This window comes from Papio anubis, chromosome 17, assembly GCF_008728515.1.
Source record: "Papio anubis isolate 15944 chromosome 17, Panubis1.0, whole genome shotgun sequence".
NCBI classification, from domain to species: Eukaryota; Metazoa; Chordata; class Mammalia; order Primates; family Cercopithecidae; genus Papio; species Papio anubis.
In genome coordinates this window covers 45,702,801-45,719,379 of record NC_044992.1, presented here as the reverse complement: position 1 = coordinate 45,719,379, position 16,579 = coordinate 45,702,801, and the positions used below count along the sequence as shown (strand labels likewise).

The 16,579-nt window shown below is 52.9% G+C and overlaps 1 protein-coding gene and 1 long non-coding RNA gene across 2 annotated transcripts in view; one reads left to right on the top strand and one right to left on the bottom strand.

Moving 5' to 3' along the window:
• The window catches only part of LOC110741535, a 30,456-nt gene extending 22,674 nt beyond the window's left edge, over positions 1-7,782 (bottom strand). Inside the window, exons 1-3 of the long non-coding RNA XR_004179251.1 lie at positions 7,462-7,782; positions 7,180-7,376; positions 5,280-5,377 (exon numbers count right to left, since the gene is read on the bottom strand). This is a non-coding gene — a long non-coding RNA (uncharacterized LOC110741535). The remainder of the gene's footprint in view (positions 1-5,279; positions 5,378-7,179; positions 7,377-7,461) is intronic.
• Positions 7,377-10,639, top strand: EPOP (elongin BC and polycomb repressive complex 2 associated protein). Its single transcript, XM_003912904.5, has one exon. The coding sequence runs from the start codon at positions 7,833-7,835 to the stop codon at positions 8,970-8,972; it is 1,140 nt and encodes a 379-aa protein (XP_003912953.1). The 5' UTR covers positions 7,377-7,832; the 3' UTR covers positions 8,973-10,639.
• The last annotated feature ends 5,940 nt before the right edge of the window (positions 10,640-16,579 follow it).

Sequence of the window (16,579 nt, the reverse complement as noted above, 5' to 3'; positions counted from 1 at the left end):
TGGCCATTGTTCTATCTTAATTGTGGTGGTAACATGGGCATATTCCTTTGGCAAACCATTTGAACTGTACACTTTGAACTATTTGAACTGTACACTTAAAATGTGCATTTTATTACATAAATCATACCTAAATAAAATTGTGTTGTTGTTTTTTGAGACAGGGTCTCGCTCTGTCACCCAGACTGGAGTGCAGTGGTGACTGCAGGTCACTGCAGCCTGAACCTCCCAGGCTCAAAGGATCCTTCCACCTCAGTTGCCTGAGTAGCTGGGACTAGCTAATTTATGTGTTGTAGTTGTTTGTTTTGGTAGAGATGGGGTTTCGCCATGTTGCCCAGGCTGGTCTCAAACTCCTGGCTATAACGATCTGCCAGCCTTGGCCTCCCAAAATGCTGGCATTATAGGCGTGAGCCATCATACTGGCCAACTTGATTTTTTTTTTTTTTTTAAGTGAGGAAGTGGGTGGGTAAGAATGAAACAAAATTGACTAGAGTTGGTAAGTGTTGAAGCTGGATATTGGGTACTCAGAGGTTAATTATATTTATTTACTTTTGTGTAGGTTTGAAATTTTCCATCATATAATACCTTTTTAATTGCATGAGGAAAGATGCTAGTCTTGTTCTACAAATAAGGAAACTAAAGCTTCCTGAGGTTAAGAAATTGCCCCAAAGTCACAAAGCTAGTAAAATGATGAGTCTGGAATGTGAAGGGACCCATCTGAGTCCAGAACTTAAACTATTAACCCTGGATGCAAATTCCCAGAGGAGGCAGAGGAACATGCGGGTTTATGCTAGGGGGTGATGCAGACCTGCTGACTTAGGGAATTCTGGGAGCAAGAAAGGTTAAAATGATGGTGGCCGGGTGTAGCAGGGTAGAGAAATGGCTTCCCTCCTGGATTCATTGTTTCCAGGTAGCCTCGTGGTTACCAGAGTGAACTCAGGACCCAACTACTTGGGTTTGGGTTCTGGCTCTGCCACTTGCTAGCAGTGTAACTTGGGCAAGTCACTTCTCTCCCTCAATGTCCCAATTTATATCATGGATTTTTAATTAATTTATTTTTTGAGACAGAGTCTTGTTCTGTTACTCAGGATGGAGTACAGTCTCACAATCTTGGCTCACCGCAACCTCTGCCTCCCGGATTCAAGCGATTCTTGTGTCTCAGCCTCCAGAGAATCTGGGCAGCTGGGATTACAGGCGTGCACCACCACGCCCAGCTAATTTATTTATTTATTTTATTTATTTATTTATTTACAGACGGAGTCTCACTCTGTCACCAGACTGGAGTGCAGTGGCACAATCTTGGCTTACTGCAACCTCCCCCTACTGGGTTCAAGCGATTCTCCTGCCTCAGCCTCCCGAGTAGCTGGGATTACAGACTCCTGCCACCATGCCCAGCTAATTTTTGTATTTTTAGTAGAGACGGGGTTTCAGCATGTTGGCCAGATGGTCTTGATCTCTTGATCTTGTGATCTGCCCGCCTTGGCCTTCCAAAGTGCTGAGATTACAGGTGTGAGCCACTGCATCCGGCCTATTTTTAAATTTTTTTAGTAGAGATGGGGTTTCGCCATGATGGCCACTCTGGTCTCGAACTCCTGACCTCAGGTGATCCGCCCAACTCAGCGTCCTACAGTGCTGGGATTACAGGCGTAAGCCACTGTGCCCAGCCTATATCATGGATATTAATAGGAATGTAAAATAGTATAGCCCGTTTGGAAAACAGCTTTGCAGTTTTTAGGGTTTTTGTTTGTTTGTTTTTTGAGACAGGGTCTCACTCTGTCACCCAGGCACAGAGTGGCGTGAATGTGGCTCACTGCAGCCTTGACCTGCTGGCTCAAGCAATCCCCCAACCTCAGCCTCCTGAGTAGCTGAGACTACAGGCACGTGCCACCACTCCCGGCTAATTTTTGTATTTTGTAGAGATAGGATTTTGCCATGTTGCCCAGGCTGGTCTTAAACTCCTGGCCTCAAGCCATCAGCCTGCCTTGGCCTTCCAAAGTGCTGGGACTACAGGTGTGAGCTACCATGCCCAACCTTGGCAGCTTTTAAGAGTTAAACACAGCTGGGCATGGTGGCTTATGCCTGTAATCCCAGCACTTTGTGAGGCTAAGGCAGGAGGATCCCTTGAGCTGAGGAGTTTGAGACCAGCTTGGGGAATATAGCCAGATCTTGTCTCACAAAAAAAATTTAAGAAGAAATTAGCTGGGCACGGTGGCTCAGGCCTGTGGTCTCAGCCACACTGGAGGCTGAGGCAGGAGGATCTCTTGAACCCAGGAGGTCAAGGCTGCAGTGAGCCATGATTGTGCCACTGCACTCCAGCCTGAGTGAGACAGTGAGACCCCATCTCCAAAAAAAAAAAAAAAAAAGTTAACCATAAATGTAGAATATGACCCAGCAATTCCACCCTTAAATGTCCACTTAGGAGAAATAAAAATGTATATTCACAAAATAATTGTATAGCAAATGTTCATAACAGCATTATAGATGATAGCCAAAAAGTGAAAACCACCCAAATGTGATTGGATAAACAAAATGTGGCATATCCCTACAACGGACTACTACTCAGCAATAAAAAGGAACAGGCTGGGTGCAGTGGCTCATCCCTGTAATCCCAGCACTTTGGGAGGCCAAGGTGGGCGAATCACCTGAGGTTGGAAGTTCGAGACCAGCCTGACCAACATGGAGAAACCCCGTCTCTACTAAAACTACAAAATTTGCCGGGCGTAGTGGCAGGTGCCTGTAATCCCAGGTACCAGGGCGGTTGAGGCAGGAGAATCACTTGAGCCCAGGCAGCGGAGGTTGCAGTAAGCTGAGATTGCGCCATTGCACTCCAGCCTGGGCAACAAGAGCGAAACTCTGTCTCAAAAGAAAAAAAAAAAAAAAAAAAGGAACAGACTACCAATACATGCTACAACACAGGTAAACCTCAAAAACATTATGCTTTTGTGACACCAGATGCAAAAGACCACATATTGCAAGATTCCATTTATATAAAATATCCAAAAAAGGGAACTCTATGGAGACAGAGAGTAGATTAGTCACCCAGGGCTGGGGATGGGAAGGGAGAGCTACAAGTGGGGAGGAGGAGTCTTTTTTTTTTTTTTTTTTTTTGAGACGGAGTCTTGCTCTGTTGCCCAGGTTGGAGTGCAGTGGTGCAATCTCCACTCACTGCAAACTCTGCCTCCCAGGTTCACACCATTCTCCTGCCTCAGCCTCCTGAGTAGCTGGGACTACAGGCGCCCGCCACCACGCCCCGCTAATTTTCTGTATTTTTAGTAGAGACAGGATTTCACCGTGTTAGCCAGGATGGTCTCAATCACCTGACCTCGTGATCTGACCTCCTCGGCCTCCCAAAGTGCTAGGATTACAGGCGTGAGTCACCGGGCCCAGCCGGGAGGAGGAGTCTTATAGCAATGTTCTAAAACTGGATTATGGGGCTGGGCACGGTGGCTCATGCCTATAATTCCAGCACTTTGGGAGGCTGAGGTGGGCAGATCACCTGAGGTCAGGAGTTCGAGACCAGCCTGGCCAACAGGGTGAAATCCTGTCTCTACTGAAAATACAAAAATTAGCCGGGCGTGGTAGCATCCGCCTGTAATCCCAGTTACTTGGGAGGCTGAGGCACGAGAACCACTTGAATCTGAGAGGCAGAGGTTGCAGCGAGCTGAGATTGAGCACTCCAGCCTGGGCAACAGAGTGAGACCCCGTCTCAAAAAAAAAAAAAAAAAATGAGCTGGGCGTGGTGGTGGGTGCCTGTAGCCCCAGCTACTTGGGAGGTTGAGGCAGGACAATTGCTGGAATCCGGGAGGTGAAGGCTGCAGTGAGCTGAGATTGTGCCACTGCACTCCAGCCTGGAAGACAAAGTGAAACTCTGTCTCAAAGAAAACCCCAAAACTGGATTATGATGATGGTTGCATAACTGTAAATTTACTAAAAATCATTGAATTGGACACTCAAAATGGGTTATGTGTGGTATGTTCATTTTTAAAAATACTGTCAGCTGGGCGCGGTGGCTTACACCTGTAATCCCACCACTTTGGGAGGCCGAGGTGGGCGGATCATGAGGTCAAGAGATCAAGACCATCCTGGCCAACGTGGTGAAACCCCATCTCTACTAAAAATAAAAAATTAGCTGGGCGTGGTTGCACGCGCCTGTTCTCCCAGTTTCTCGGGAGGCTGAGACAGGAGAATTGCTTGAACCCCGGGAGGCAGAGGTTACAGTGAGCGGAGATCGCGCCACTGCACTCCAGTCTGGGTGACAAAGCAAGACGCTGTTTAAAAAAAAAAAAAAAAAAGTCGGCCGGGCGGGGTGGCTCATGCCTCTAATCCCTGCACTTTGGGAGGCCGAGGCGGGTGGATCACAAGGTCAGGAGTTCGAGACCAGCCTGGCACACATGGTGAAACCCCGTCTCTACTAAAAAAAAAAATACCAAAAAAAAAAAAAAAAAAAAAGTCTATTTCATAGGCCGTTATGGGGATTAAGTGAGCATGCAGTAAGTACTACAGAAGTTTCTATGGGGTTGGACGCCTGGGGTGCAGTTCCCCAAAAAGGGCAACCTGGCAGGTCTCCTGCTCCCAAATCCTTGAACACAGTCCTTACTGCCCCAGGTGAGACCTAGATGGGCCAAGGAAAGGGAAGTGCTGGCTTCTGGATCCAGAGGTGCCCTTTCTAGCCCTCACTCTGGAGGTGTTAGATGGGACCCGGCATCCAGCCTTGTCCCTCTTTTTCTCCCATAGGAGAGATTCCTGAGAAGGGTGTTGCCTCTCTCGTCGCAGGCTGAGGATGGGGTCGAGAGTCCTCTACTGGAGGCAATGGTAATTGCAGCAGCTGGGCCTGCCGACGTGAGTTCTGGTGACTGCTCACATCATGTTTCAACCCTCCCAACAATGTGAGGAAGCCACTGTTGTCTCCTTTTCACTGATAAGGACATTGAGTGTCTAGATGACCTGCCCAGGGTTGCACAGCGCCACCCTGCCCCATCCAGGCCATCAAGGGTGGTTTGATGATCTCCTTTCAGCTGGTCCTTTCAGCTGGAGAGGCACTCACAGTATTCTACCGTTTGTAGAGTGATTCCATCCCTGGGTCCATATTCTGGGGTGCCTGATGAGGGCAAGGGGAAGTAGGGAAAGTGGAGGCAGAGAGAAGGACTCACAATCGTAATGACCCCTCAGTAAAGCCCCCAAACTCACATGGTTCGGAAGGGGGAGCTGGCAGCTTTTGAAGGCAGAGAAAGAAGAGGTCATTGATCTGCACTGTTATGTAATATTCACTCATTTATTCATACTGATCATTTTCTCGGGCATTCTCTCCTTGTGTCGACACTGTGCTAGGCACAGGAGTGCAAGCAGGAACTGCTGTTTGGGATGAGTCCTCAGCACTGTCCTGCAGAAGAGACAGCCATGAAGATCATCCTTCCAGAACTTTCCTTGTGTATGTGTGCGTGTGTGCGTGTGTGTAGAGGTGGGCTTTTCGAGCAATTATGAGCCTTGGAGTCTAGACCCAGCTCAGCTTCATGACTTGGCAGGACCCCAGGATCCCCCCCTCATGACAACTGCCCTGGAGAGCTCTTCTGCAGGAGATGTTAGAGGGTGAGTGTTTTGGGCAATGGAACACCACACCTCCTCCTTCCTCAAACCCTCGCCCCATCTAGGGACTTTACCTCTGGAGTCTGCAGGTGGGGGAGGCAGACCCTCCTTACCCCTGTCCTTCCAGATGTTATTTGTTGACACATAGGGAAACTACACCTCTGTTGTCACTTCTAGAAGGGCCCAGAGGCAAGCTGCATCATTTGTCCCCTTTCTGAAACCCTTTCTTGTCCTAGCCCCAGAATAAGATATTTCTTTTTTTTTTTTTTTTTTGAGACGGAGTCTTGCTCTGCCGCCCAGGCTGGAGTACAGTGGCCGGATCTCAGCTCACTGCAAGCTCCGCCTCCCGCGTTCACGCCATTCTCCTGCCTCAGCCTCCCGAGTAGCTGGGACTACAGGCGCCTGCCACCTCGCCCGGCTAGTTTTTTGTATTTTTAGTAGAGACGGGGTTTCACCGTGTTAGCCAGGATGGTCTCGATCTCCTGACCTCGTGATCCGCCCATCTCGGCCTCCCAAAGTGCTGGGATTACAGGCTTGAGCCACCGCGCCCGGCCAGAATAAGATATTTCTATCTGGAGCCACCCCCAGCATTCTTCCACACCTTTACCCCAAGCCATCATACCAATCTCTGTATTTCCACAGATAGGAAATGGCAGTATTCCAATAACCTGATTTTTCTCAAGAGAGAAATATCCCAGGGAATCATTTATTCACTCACTTGCTCATTCATTCATTCACACATATTGATTGAGCACCTATTATATCTTGGCCATTGTTCTAGGCAGTGGGGATGCACCACCAATCAAGATGAAGTTCTCATCAACTCATTTCCAGACTAATGGGAGAGACAGACACTAAAGAATAAATCCATTTACAGACTTTTATGTAACAGTAAGCTATGCAGAAACTAAAGAAGGTTAAGGGGATAGAACAGGGTGGGCGTGTGTGCTGCAGAATTTGTACTGGAAATTCACTTTTTCTTTATTTTCCTTGGGGGATATGAGAGTGAGGGTCTGTGCGTGCCCTCCTCTGGCCTCTTCAACCTGTTTGGCAGATCAAGCCTCAGGGCGGAGCATCCTGGGATTGGGGGTCAGGGGTTGCAGAGCCAGCACTCTGAATTTAGTTGAGGCGGAGTATTTAGATACTGCATCAGAGAAATGGAAATAGGTACTGAGACAGCCTATTTATCGGCTTCCATGGGTGTAATAACACTCCCACCCTTCCAAATTTATTTTTTTCTTTGTTCATCTTGCATATAACTACTGAGTTCTTAACTACTTATACATTACAGCATTTTTTGAGCCTGCTGTGTGCCACGTACTGTTTTAAGGGCCATTCACGGCCCGCTAGAATCCCTGCTGTGCCAAGCTTGTAAACAACCATTGCCTCATTTCATCTTTCCCCTAAACATTATTTCTGATATTCATCTACGTTGATTCACATAGCTCTTTTAGTCCCAAGAGGGCAGATATGAACCGTCCCATTTTACAGATGCAAAACCCAGACTGCTCGGGAAAAAACAAGTTGCTTTCCGACGACGAAATCCCAGGACGCCACTGGGCCACGTGCGGCGGCGCATCTGGCCCCTCGCGATCCCACCCGCGCACGCTCCCTCCCGCGCTCCCTCCCAGCCGCCGCCGCGCCGGGTCCACGTGTGTGTGTCTGTGTGCGGAATGGGGACGGGGGCGGCGCCGCCGGAGGGGTGGGGTCCGGGCTAACGTCACGGGCGGTGCGGCCCAATCAGCGGCGGGCTCGCGGCCCCGGCGCTGGTATTGGGGCAGCGAGGGGGCAGTTCTCTATAACGCGGTCTCCGGGAGCCAGCGGGGAAGAAAGAAACCGAGCAGGCGGAAGGCGCCCTCCCCGCCGCCTGGGCCCGGGCACCGGGTGCCGGGCCCGGGGTCCTTCCCGCCTCCCGCGGCCGCAGGCCGCTTTGTTTCCCCTGCCTCTGCGCTTCGGGCGACTCGAGAGGGTCTCCCGCCGGGGCTGCGAAGGGGACGCGGCGGCAGAAGGGCGGCCGACCCCGCTGGGACTCACAGGGACCCAGGAGTCCGGCTGCCGGGAGGGCCGCGTGAGGAGAGCGAAGAGGGAGCCCGAGCTCTGCGGCTCTGGGTAGCGGGCCGGGGGCGCCCGTGAGCAGAGACCTCCCCGTCGACGGGGGGCGATGTTCCCCTCGCCCGTGGGCTCTTCGGGCAGCCAGGGCATCCCGCCGCTGGGACCTGGACCCCCTCAGTGGGCACCCCTCAGGCTGCTCCATGGAGACCCTCTGCCCCGCACCCCGCCTGGCAGTGCCGGCGTCCCCGCGAGGGTCGCCCTGCTCTCCCACGCCCCGGAAGCCATGTCGGGGGACCCAGGAATTCTCTCCGCTGTGCCTGCGTGCCCTCGCCTTCTGCGCCCTTGCCAAGCCCCGGGCGTCCTCTCTGGGCCCGGGGCCTGGGGAGCTGGCGGCGCGGTCTCCTGTGCTGCGGGGCCCTCACGCCCCCCTGCGCCCTGGCGGCTGGGCCCCGGATGGCCTGAAGCACCTCTGGGCAGCGACCGGGCGGCCCAGCGTTCCTAACACCGCGTCCAGCGAGGATGCGGACGTCGCAGCGTGCCCCCGCCGCGGAGAAGAGGAAGAGGGCGGAGGCGGTTTCCCGCACTTCGGCGTTCGCTCCTGTGCACCTCCGGGCCGCTGCCCTGCGCCCCCGCGCCCTCGGGAATCTACCACCGGCTTCGCCTCGGCCCTGCCTCTCCCGGCCCCGGGTCTCGAGCCTCAGCGTGGCCCAGCCGCCAGCCCGCCTCATGAGCCCAGTTCCCAACCTCCGTCGCCACCTGCGGGCCTCTCCACCGATCCCGCGGGTCCCGGGGCGGCGCCGGGGCCATTCCTGCCCGGCCAGCCTGCCGAAGTCGATGGAAACCCCCAGCCGGCCGCCCCCGAGGCTCCAGCGGCCAGCCCCTCGACGGCCAGCCCGGCTCCGGCCGCACCTGGAGATCTCCGCCAGGAACATTTCGATCGTCTGATCCGCCGGTCGAAACTTTGGTGTTACGCGAAGGGCTTCGCCTTGGATACCCCGAGTTTGCGCCGGGGGCCAGAGCGGCCGCCTGCGAAAGGGTCGGCTCGGGGAGCCGCCAAGAAACGCCGGCGGCCGGCGCCCCCTGCGCGCACCGCGCAGCCCCGCCGTCCTGCACCGACGCTCCCCATCACGAGCACCTTCAGCCTCCTCAACTGCTTCCCCTGCCCCCCGGCCCTGGTGGTCGGGGAAGACGGAGACCTAAAGCCGGCATCCTCGCTTCGCCTCCAGGGAGACTCTAAGCCCCCGCCCGCCCACCCGCTGTGGAGGTGGCAGATGGGGGGTCCCGCTGTCCCTGAGCCCCCTGGCCTCAAATTCTGGGGGATCAACATGGATGAAAGCTGACCGTGGGACTTCTGCCAAAGGGGAAAAGTTGGGACCATGGCCAAACTGCGGGCTTGAGGAGGGAGCCCCGTTTCTCACATTTGTCCCCTTCCTTTACATTTTAGGAGCTGTGGGCAGAGGGACCTAAATGACAGTGATCTTCAAGCACCTAAGTGTTCGGGGTGACAGTCCCTCCCCCTCATCCTTTGCAAAGAAACCCAGGGCTGGAGTCGGGAGAAGGCTTAAGCAAGAAAGGCTGATGACATAGATTCCAATCCCTGCCCCCTTCCATCTCGGACCGTTGGAGGCAGGGCCTGCACCCCAGTGGGAGCAAAGGAGGCCACCGCTCAAAGACAGCCCCCACCCCCCAAAAAAAAGGAGAGGAGAGAGACCTCGGTGATGGACAAACCGGTTGTTACTGTGTTTGTGGGCGAGCCTGGGGTGCGGGAGCTGCGGTGGGGGTGGGGAGATGATTGGCAGCTCCCTGGGGGCATCCCCCACCCCCACTGTCCAGGCCTTTAACCCTTTGCTCCCCTCAGGCCTTCCCTAACGCTCCAAGCACCGTTGGAGCCTTCAATGGGTGAGGGAGCTTGGGTAAGAGGTAGATCACCCCCTTCCTGTCCTCTTTCTAGGCCCCCTCAAGTGCAGGTGACCCCTAATTGGTGAGATCTTCAGTCTCAGCCGCCGACCTTTCCCTTTTGTCCAGTTTTGGAGTTCCCATCTTTTTCCCTGTTTGCTTTCCGAGTGTAAGGTCTGGCCGGTGAGAAAGATTCCCCCCAACCTTGATTAATCAGCCCTCTCCCCCAACTTACTTTCCTTAGGACGGGTAGGGCTGAGGGACCTCCTCTCCAGAAAAGTGCTTACTTTGCCTGGGGAAGGGGCAAGACACTGTCCCAGGGAAAGTAATAGAAGGTGGAAGAAATCAATAAAATCAGACCAAACAAGTCGCCTTTCGAGGGCCTCCACCGATTTATGGATGAGAGGAGGTGGAGGTGGAAGGCAGGCCGGAGTCCATTCTTGGACACCCAAACTCAGCCCCCTTAAAGAGTGGAAACAAAACAAGCTGCACTTTGCAGAGGTGGTAAATGAAAGGACTCTTGGCCTAACTGCAAGAGTCCCCTGGGGTTTGAAAGGACAAAGTTTGAGTCTGGATGGGATCTGCGCTGAGGTACCTTAAGCTTCCCCCGCAACATGTCCCAGCCTCAGGCATTGCGGGAGTTGTCAGAGATCTGATGGATCCGAAGGGGGCAGGGCCAGGGGATTAGGTTTGGGGTCAGAGGTTCTGTTTTCCAGGGGAGGGGTGAGATAGGCCTGGATCACGCCCTCTGCCATGCCCTCCAGCTAGGAGGATCTTGAGTCAGAGAGGGTTGGAAGCGTTTTCTCCTCCACCCAGGTGAGGTCAGGGGAGGTTAGGTCTTAGGCAGATGGCAAGTTGAGGTGTGAAGGGAAGCTGGGGCTTTTAAATCTGCCGAACAACTGAGGGACCCAGTGCCCCTTCTGCCCCGCACTAGTGAATAGCGCCCCCTTTTCCCCCCGAAAACGAGGTGAGAGAGGAACTGTTCCCACGCTGGGGAAGGACTTGTCTCCTTTTCTGTGAAAATGCTTTGTAAAAAGTTGTTACTGTTTGCATAGAGCAGATTCTTGAGAAAAACTGTTTTGGACCATAAAAGTTTTGTTTGTTTTAAAAACTGTCTCCTTTCATTTTTCTTTCCCTGGGGGTGAGGGTGGGGGTGGGGTGGGTGGGCGTGGGGTGGGCATTTCTCTCTTTTTCCTTAACATCTGGCCTCTGTGAACCCTGCTGACCTCCCCTCCCCCTCCAGCTGTGTTGTGGGAGGAGGAAGGAGGGGTGGGGGAGTGCCTTCCACCCTGTGCTTCGGGGGTCTCCATCTTATTTTGCCCCCCAAAGAATGGAGAACGGGAAGAAGGCAGACACGAGGGGTGGGGAGAGAATCGCGGTGAAGAGGGGAGCTGTTAGGAGAAGTCTGGAAAGCAGACTCCCTGGTTTTCAAAGGCCCCTTGGTTTTAGTAATGCGCTCTGGGTCAGTGTGGGCCCTACCCGCCTGCCTGGAGCCGGGCACGGGACGATGGCGTGAGCTCAGGGTGAAGGAGGAAGGGCTGGTGGGCATGAAATACTCTTTTTGGACTTTCCTCCTCCGGGGCAGGAGGAGATGCTGTCAATTTAGCTTCTTTCATCCCTGCACCACCTGCCCCCACCCTTACTCCCCTACCCCCACCTTTACTCCCCCACCTCCACCCTACAAGTGAAAGGGTTACCACTCGACCTGGAAGGGGGCGGGGCAGCGAGTTAAAAAACACGCCTTTTAGCCAAATAAGATTTAATTCTAGTTATTTTACAGAATAGGGAACTACGTTAGTTCCCAGGGCTGCCATACGAATCACAACAAACTTGGTGGCTTAAAAGACAGATATTTAAGCCTCCGGGTGTGGTGGCTCACGTCTGTAATCCCAGCATTTTGGGAGGCCAAGGCGGGCAGATCACAAGGTCAGGAGATCGAGACAATCCTGGCCAACATGGTGAAACCCCGTCTCTACTTAAAATACAAAAATTAGCTGGGCATGGTGGCTTGTGCCTGTAATACCAGCTACTCCGGAGGCTGAGGCAGGAGAATCGCTTGAACCCGGGAGTCGGAGGTTGCAGTGAGCTGAGATCATATCACTGCACTCCAGCCTGGCAACAGAGTGAGACTCCACCTCAGAAAACAACAACAACAACAAACCCAGATATTTCTTCTCTTCCATTTACTGGGGCCAGAGGTCCAAAACCAAGGCGTTGCAGGGCTAAACTCCCTCCGGAGGCTCTCGGGAAGAGCCCCCTCCATGCCTCTTCCAGTTTCTGTGGCCCCACATGTTCCTTGGCTTGTGACTGCAGAGTTCCCATTCTCCCACTGTATGGCCCTCCCTTCTCCTGTCACGAGGATACTTGTCATTGGCTTTAGGGCCCACCAGACAATCCAGGATGATCTTGTCTTGACATCTTTAATTAAGCTACGTTTACAGAGACCCTTTTTCCAAATGAAGTCATATTCATAGGCTCTAGGGGAGTGGGGCTGGGGATTAGGACCTGGACACATCTTTCTGGGTTCCACCATTCAGCCCATCCCAGAAACTGAGTCCCAGAAAATAAAGAAACTTGCCTAGACTTTTTGGGGGAAGCAAACAGGTACTGGGTGTTTGGGGTTGGAACAGGAAACAGCGCACTTCCAAGCGAGGGCCACAGTAGGAGCAGCCTGGGGAAAGGGGAATCCCTGGCTTTCCCCAGGCTCTGAGCTCCTGGGGATCTGGGACTCCCTCTCCCATGCCAATACACTGGAGCCCAAGAGGGTCTGAGGAAGTCTGCTCTCCCTCCCAGGTGTCCTCAGCCGCTGCTTCTACCCCTCCCCTCCTCCAGTCCCGTGTCCTCTAGGGCTGGTGGCCACCGCCTTGGTTTGTCAGGGATGTGGTTGTCACAGTCTTATTTCTGTCTGGGTCTCTAAGCCCTTACAGCGTCACGTGTTTTCCTTCTGTTTCAAAGGGTCTCAGAGGGTCTCCTCTCCGTGTGCCTTGGGGTCTCTGCCCTCCTCTTCAGGGTCTGGCTGGATCCCAAGAGTAAGCGCTCGCTCACCTCCCCCTAGCCCAGCCCTGTTTACCGTCTCCTCCCTCCTCCCGCAAGCATCAGCCGCCTCTAGCCCCTCTGCCTGTCACCTCTTAGACCTTTGCAGCCTAACTTCTGCCCCTGAAACCGCTTTTGCCAAGGTCAGCCAGGACAGCCCTCAACCTCAAATTCAACAGTTGCCTCCCCGCCACCACTCCTGGACTTCTCCTAGACAGCCTGTGACACTGCTGGACACTCACAAGCGTCTCTCTCCCCAAAGGTCCCGCCTCTGTCTTCTTCCATCTCCTCCTCCTTTTGCCCCCCCTCCCCGAAGCTTTAAAAAGACCGAGTCCAACGAAGTCCAGTGGCGCCTGTCCTCCTCCCCATCTCCCCGTAGGATTCTGTTTTCCTCCCCCAGGTCATCAGCTTGCACCTATATGGGTAAATGACTCCCACTTGACTGTCCCTGCCTCCTCTCCCTCCAGCACCCCTCCTGAGCCTTGGTCCCACATCTCCACAGGGACAATGGCAACTCATATGCCCCTGTCAAAGACCAAGCTCCTGGTCCCTGCCCACAGCTCCCTGCCCACAGCAGTCTCCCTGGTCAAGTCCACATTCTGGTTACAGCTCTGCCTGTCTCCCTATTACTTCCCCTGGACTCAGCACCTTGAATTCTCAGCTGGGTCCTCCCATTTGACCCACAGCTATCTATTTCCAAGCCTTCCCCTGCTTCTCCCCTCCCAAGGATCTCTTGTGTCTGTGATCTCCACTCCATCATGGTGCGGTGTCCCCTACCTCTAGGCTGGACTATGACAGTAGCCACCTAACTATTAATAGTTTCTGGATGTCTGGTTTTTCTCTGATCCCCTCAGATCAGTTTACCTTCTTACTCTGTGGGTCCCCTGATTGTATTAAATGCAGCCTCCTTGGTCTGTCATTTGGAGCCCTCTGTGATTTGGCCTTCACCCCCCGCGCCCCCTCCCCCCGCTTCCTCATCCAACTTGGTTCCCATTACTTCGCTATATTATACCAGTGAAGATATACCTGGTCTACCAGGCTAGAATGCACTTCCTTCCCCAGCACGCCCAGCACACCCCCTCCCTGCTTTCTTTACCTTCGTTCTTCAAAGCAACATGTCATCTCTCCCATGTCTTTTTTTATTCCCCCAGTTAGATGTGCTCCATGACACCTCTAGGCCCTCTTCACTCTTCTGTGTCTGGTAGGAAGGGACCGTGGAGTGTGGAGGGCGAGTGCGGTTTTGGGGCCAGACACTCCTGATCCCCTGTCTCTATCGAGAACCTGGGTCAGGGAACTCCAGGCAGAACCTTCCTGACCTAAGCTTTCATTTTATTGCCTTGGTCTTAACTGAGAGTCATTGACATGTAACAACCACTTCAAAAAAATCACTCCTGCAATTGTAAAAACTTCCTGAGAAGGCTGGCAAGGTGGCTTGTGTCTGTAATCCCAGCACTTTGGGAGGCCAAGGCGGGGAGAATCATTTGAGCCCAGGAGTTTGAGCCAGCCTGGGCAACATAGGGAGACCCTGATGCTACCAAAAACAAACAAAAACAAAAAAAAAGCTGGGTGTGGTGGCATGCACTTGTGGTCCCAACTCCTCTGGAGGCTGAAGTGGGACAATTGCTCAGCCACTTCAGGGAGATCAAGGCTGCAGTGAGCTGTGACCACTCCACTGCACTCCAGCCTGGGTGACAACAGGAGACCCTGTCTCAAAAACAAAAACAAAGAACACTTCCTAGGAAGACACTGTCCAATGTGCCAAGTTCCCCTATGCTGTGTTCATATTTTCTCTAAGATAAACAGCTAGGGTATTGATGACAAAGTTATAATTATTTGTGATTTTTCTTATGTCCTTCTACAGTCATCTTGTATCTCTTGCTTTTGCTTCATTTTTTAAGGTCCTGGATCAGTACCTTGCACCCAGCAGGCACCTAATGAATACTTGTCCAATGCATTTCACCCCACCTCCGTTCCTCCTGACCCCTCCACCCTTGTCCAAAGCATTTTTAAAAAGCCTTAAATGACTGCACAGCAGCTTGGCGAGTCGCCCTTGGCCAGCATGCAGTTCCAGAGCTTGTCCACTAGATGCTGCTGTCCGCTAGCACCAGAAGGAGGACGGCAAGTCAGAGAAGGGTGGCTGGGGAAGGGATTCGTTCTCCCAAGCCATGGAGTGAGAGCCCTATGCTAGAGCCTGAGGGGATTGACGTGCAAGACGTGGTCTCTGCACACAAGGAACTGAAGCAGGTGTCAGGTGTTTTGCAGGCATTATTTTACTTTCATAACAATAGATAAGTATTATTTGTTTAGCAGATGAGGAAATGGGACTCAGAGAGGTTAATTAACTTGCCTGAGGTCACACAGCCAATGGAGGAGCAAAGTAGCTCTGGTCTGTCTGACTGGGTTTCCTGCTGAGTGGTTATCATAGCAAGCACTATAATGGCATTTCCTTGGAACCGGGCCTTGCTAAATTATGCTTAGCTGCTCATGTAATCCTCAGGACACAATATGAGGTAGATACTTTTATTTATTTATTTATTTATTTATTTATTTATTTATTTATTTATTTATTGAGACAGAGTCTTACTCTGTCGCTCAGGCTGGAATGCAGTGGTGCAATCTTGGCTCACTGCAACCTCCACCTTCTGGGTTCAAGTGATTCTCATGCCTCAACCTCCCAAGTAGCTGGGACTACAGGCGTGGGCCACCATGCCTGGCTAATTTTTGTATTTTTTAGTAGAGATGGGGTTTCACTATGTTGGCCAGGCTGGTCTTGAACTCCCAAGCTCAAATGATCCACCCACCTTGGCCTCCCAATGTGCTGGGATTACAGGCGTGAGCCACCACGCCCACCTGTGGTACTATTAGTCCCATTTTGCAGATGAGAAAACTGAGGTTCACAGAGGTTAAGCCCATACAGCTACAGAATTGTGTCCTTTGAGTTTGTGCTCTAAATGACCACACTGCTGCCATGTTTCACCACCCAGCAGCAACTGGTTATGGGGTGGGAGTAGCCCCCATCAATATATAGAGGTCCCAGAGCTCTGTTCCAGAGACACAAAGACACAGAGCCCGCCCCCAAGGTCCCTAGAGTGGTATGGGGAAAGCAGGACATGCAGTCCCATCCTTAGGGTGTGGACTCTCCACAGATGTGCTTGAACGACTCATGCTGAATGTTGAGCGTTTTACCCTCTCTGGGTCTCAGTGTCATCATCTAAAATCAGGGGACTCTGTAACGGAAAGTGCTTCTCAGATGCAGACTTGCCAACCATGATGATTTTTTTTTTTTTTTTTGAAACAGGCTCTGACTCTGTCACCCAGGCTGAGTACAGTGGCGCGATCTTGGCTCACTGCAACCTCTGTCTCCTGAGTTCAAGCAATTCTCCTGCCTCAGCCTCCTGAGTAGCTGGGATTACAGGTGCCTGCCACCATGCCTGGCTAATTTTTTTTTTTTTTTTTTTTTTTGAGACGGAGTCTCGCTCTGCCGCCCAGGCTGGAGTGCAGTGGCCGGATCTCAGCTCACTGCAAGCTCCGCCTCCTGGGTTCACGCCATTCTCCTGCCTCAGCCTCCCGAGTAACTGGGACTACAGGCGCCCGCCACCTCGCCCGGCTAGTTTTTTGTATTTTTTAGGAGAGACGGGGTTTCACCGTGTCAGCCAGGATGGTCTCGATCTCCTGACCTCGTGATCCGCTCATCTCGGCCTCCCAAAGTGCTGGGATTACAGGCTTGAGCCACCGCGCCTGGCCTAATTTTTGTATTTTTAGAGGAGGCGGGGTTTAACCCCGTTAGCCAGGCTGGTCTCGAACTCCTGACCTTGTGATCGATCCGCCTCAGCCTCCCAAAGAGCTGGGATTACAGGTGTGAGCCACCGTGCCCTGCCAATTTTTTTTTTTTTTTTTTGAGATGGAATCTCGCTCTGTCACCCAGCCTGGAGTGCAGTGGCACGATCTCGGCTCACTGCAACCTCCACCTCCCAGGCTCAAGCGATTCTCCTGCCTCAGCCTCCTGAGAAGCTGGGAC

Coding starts and splice junctions, on each gene's coding strand:
- EPOP (XM_003912904.5), top strand. CDS start 7,833: ATGGAGACCCTCTGCCCCGCACCCCGCCTGGCAGTGCCGGCGTCCCCG.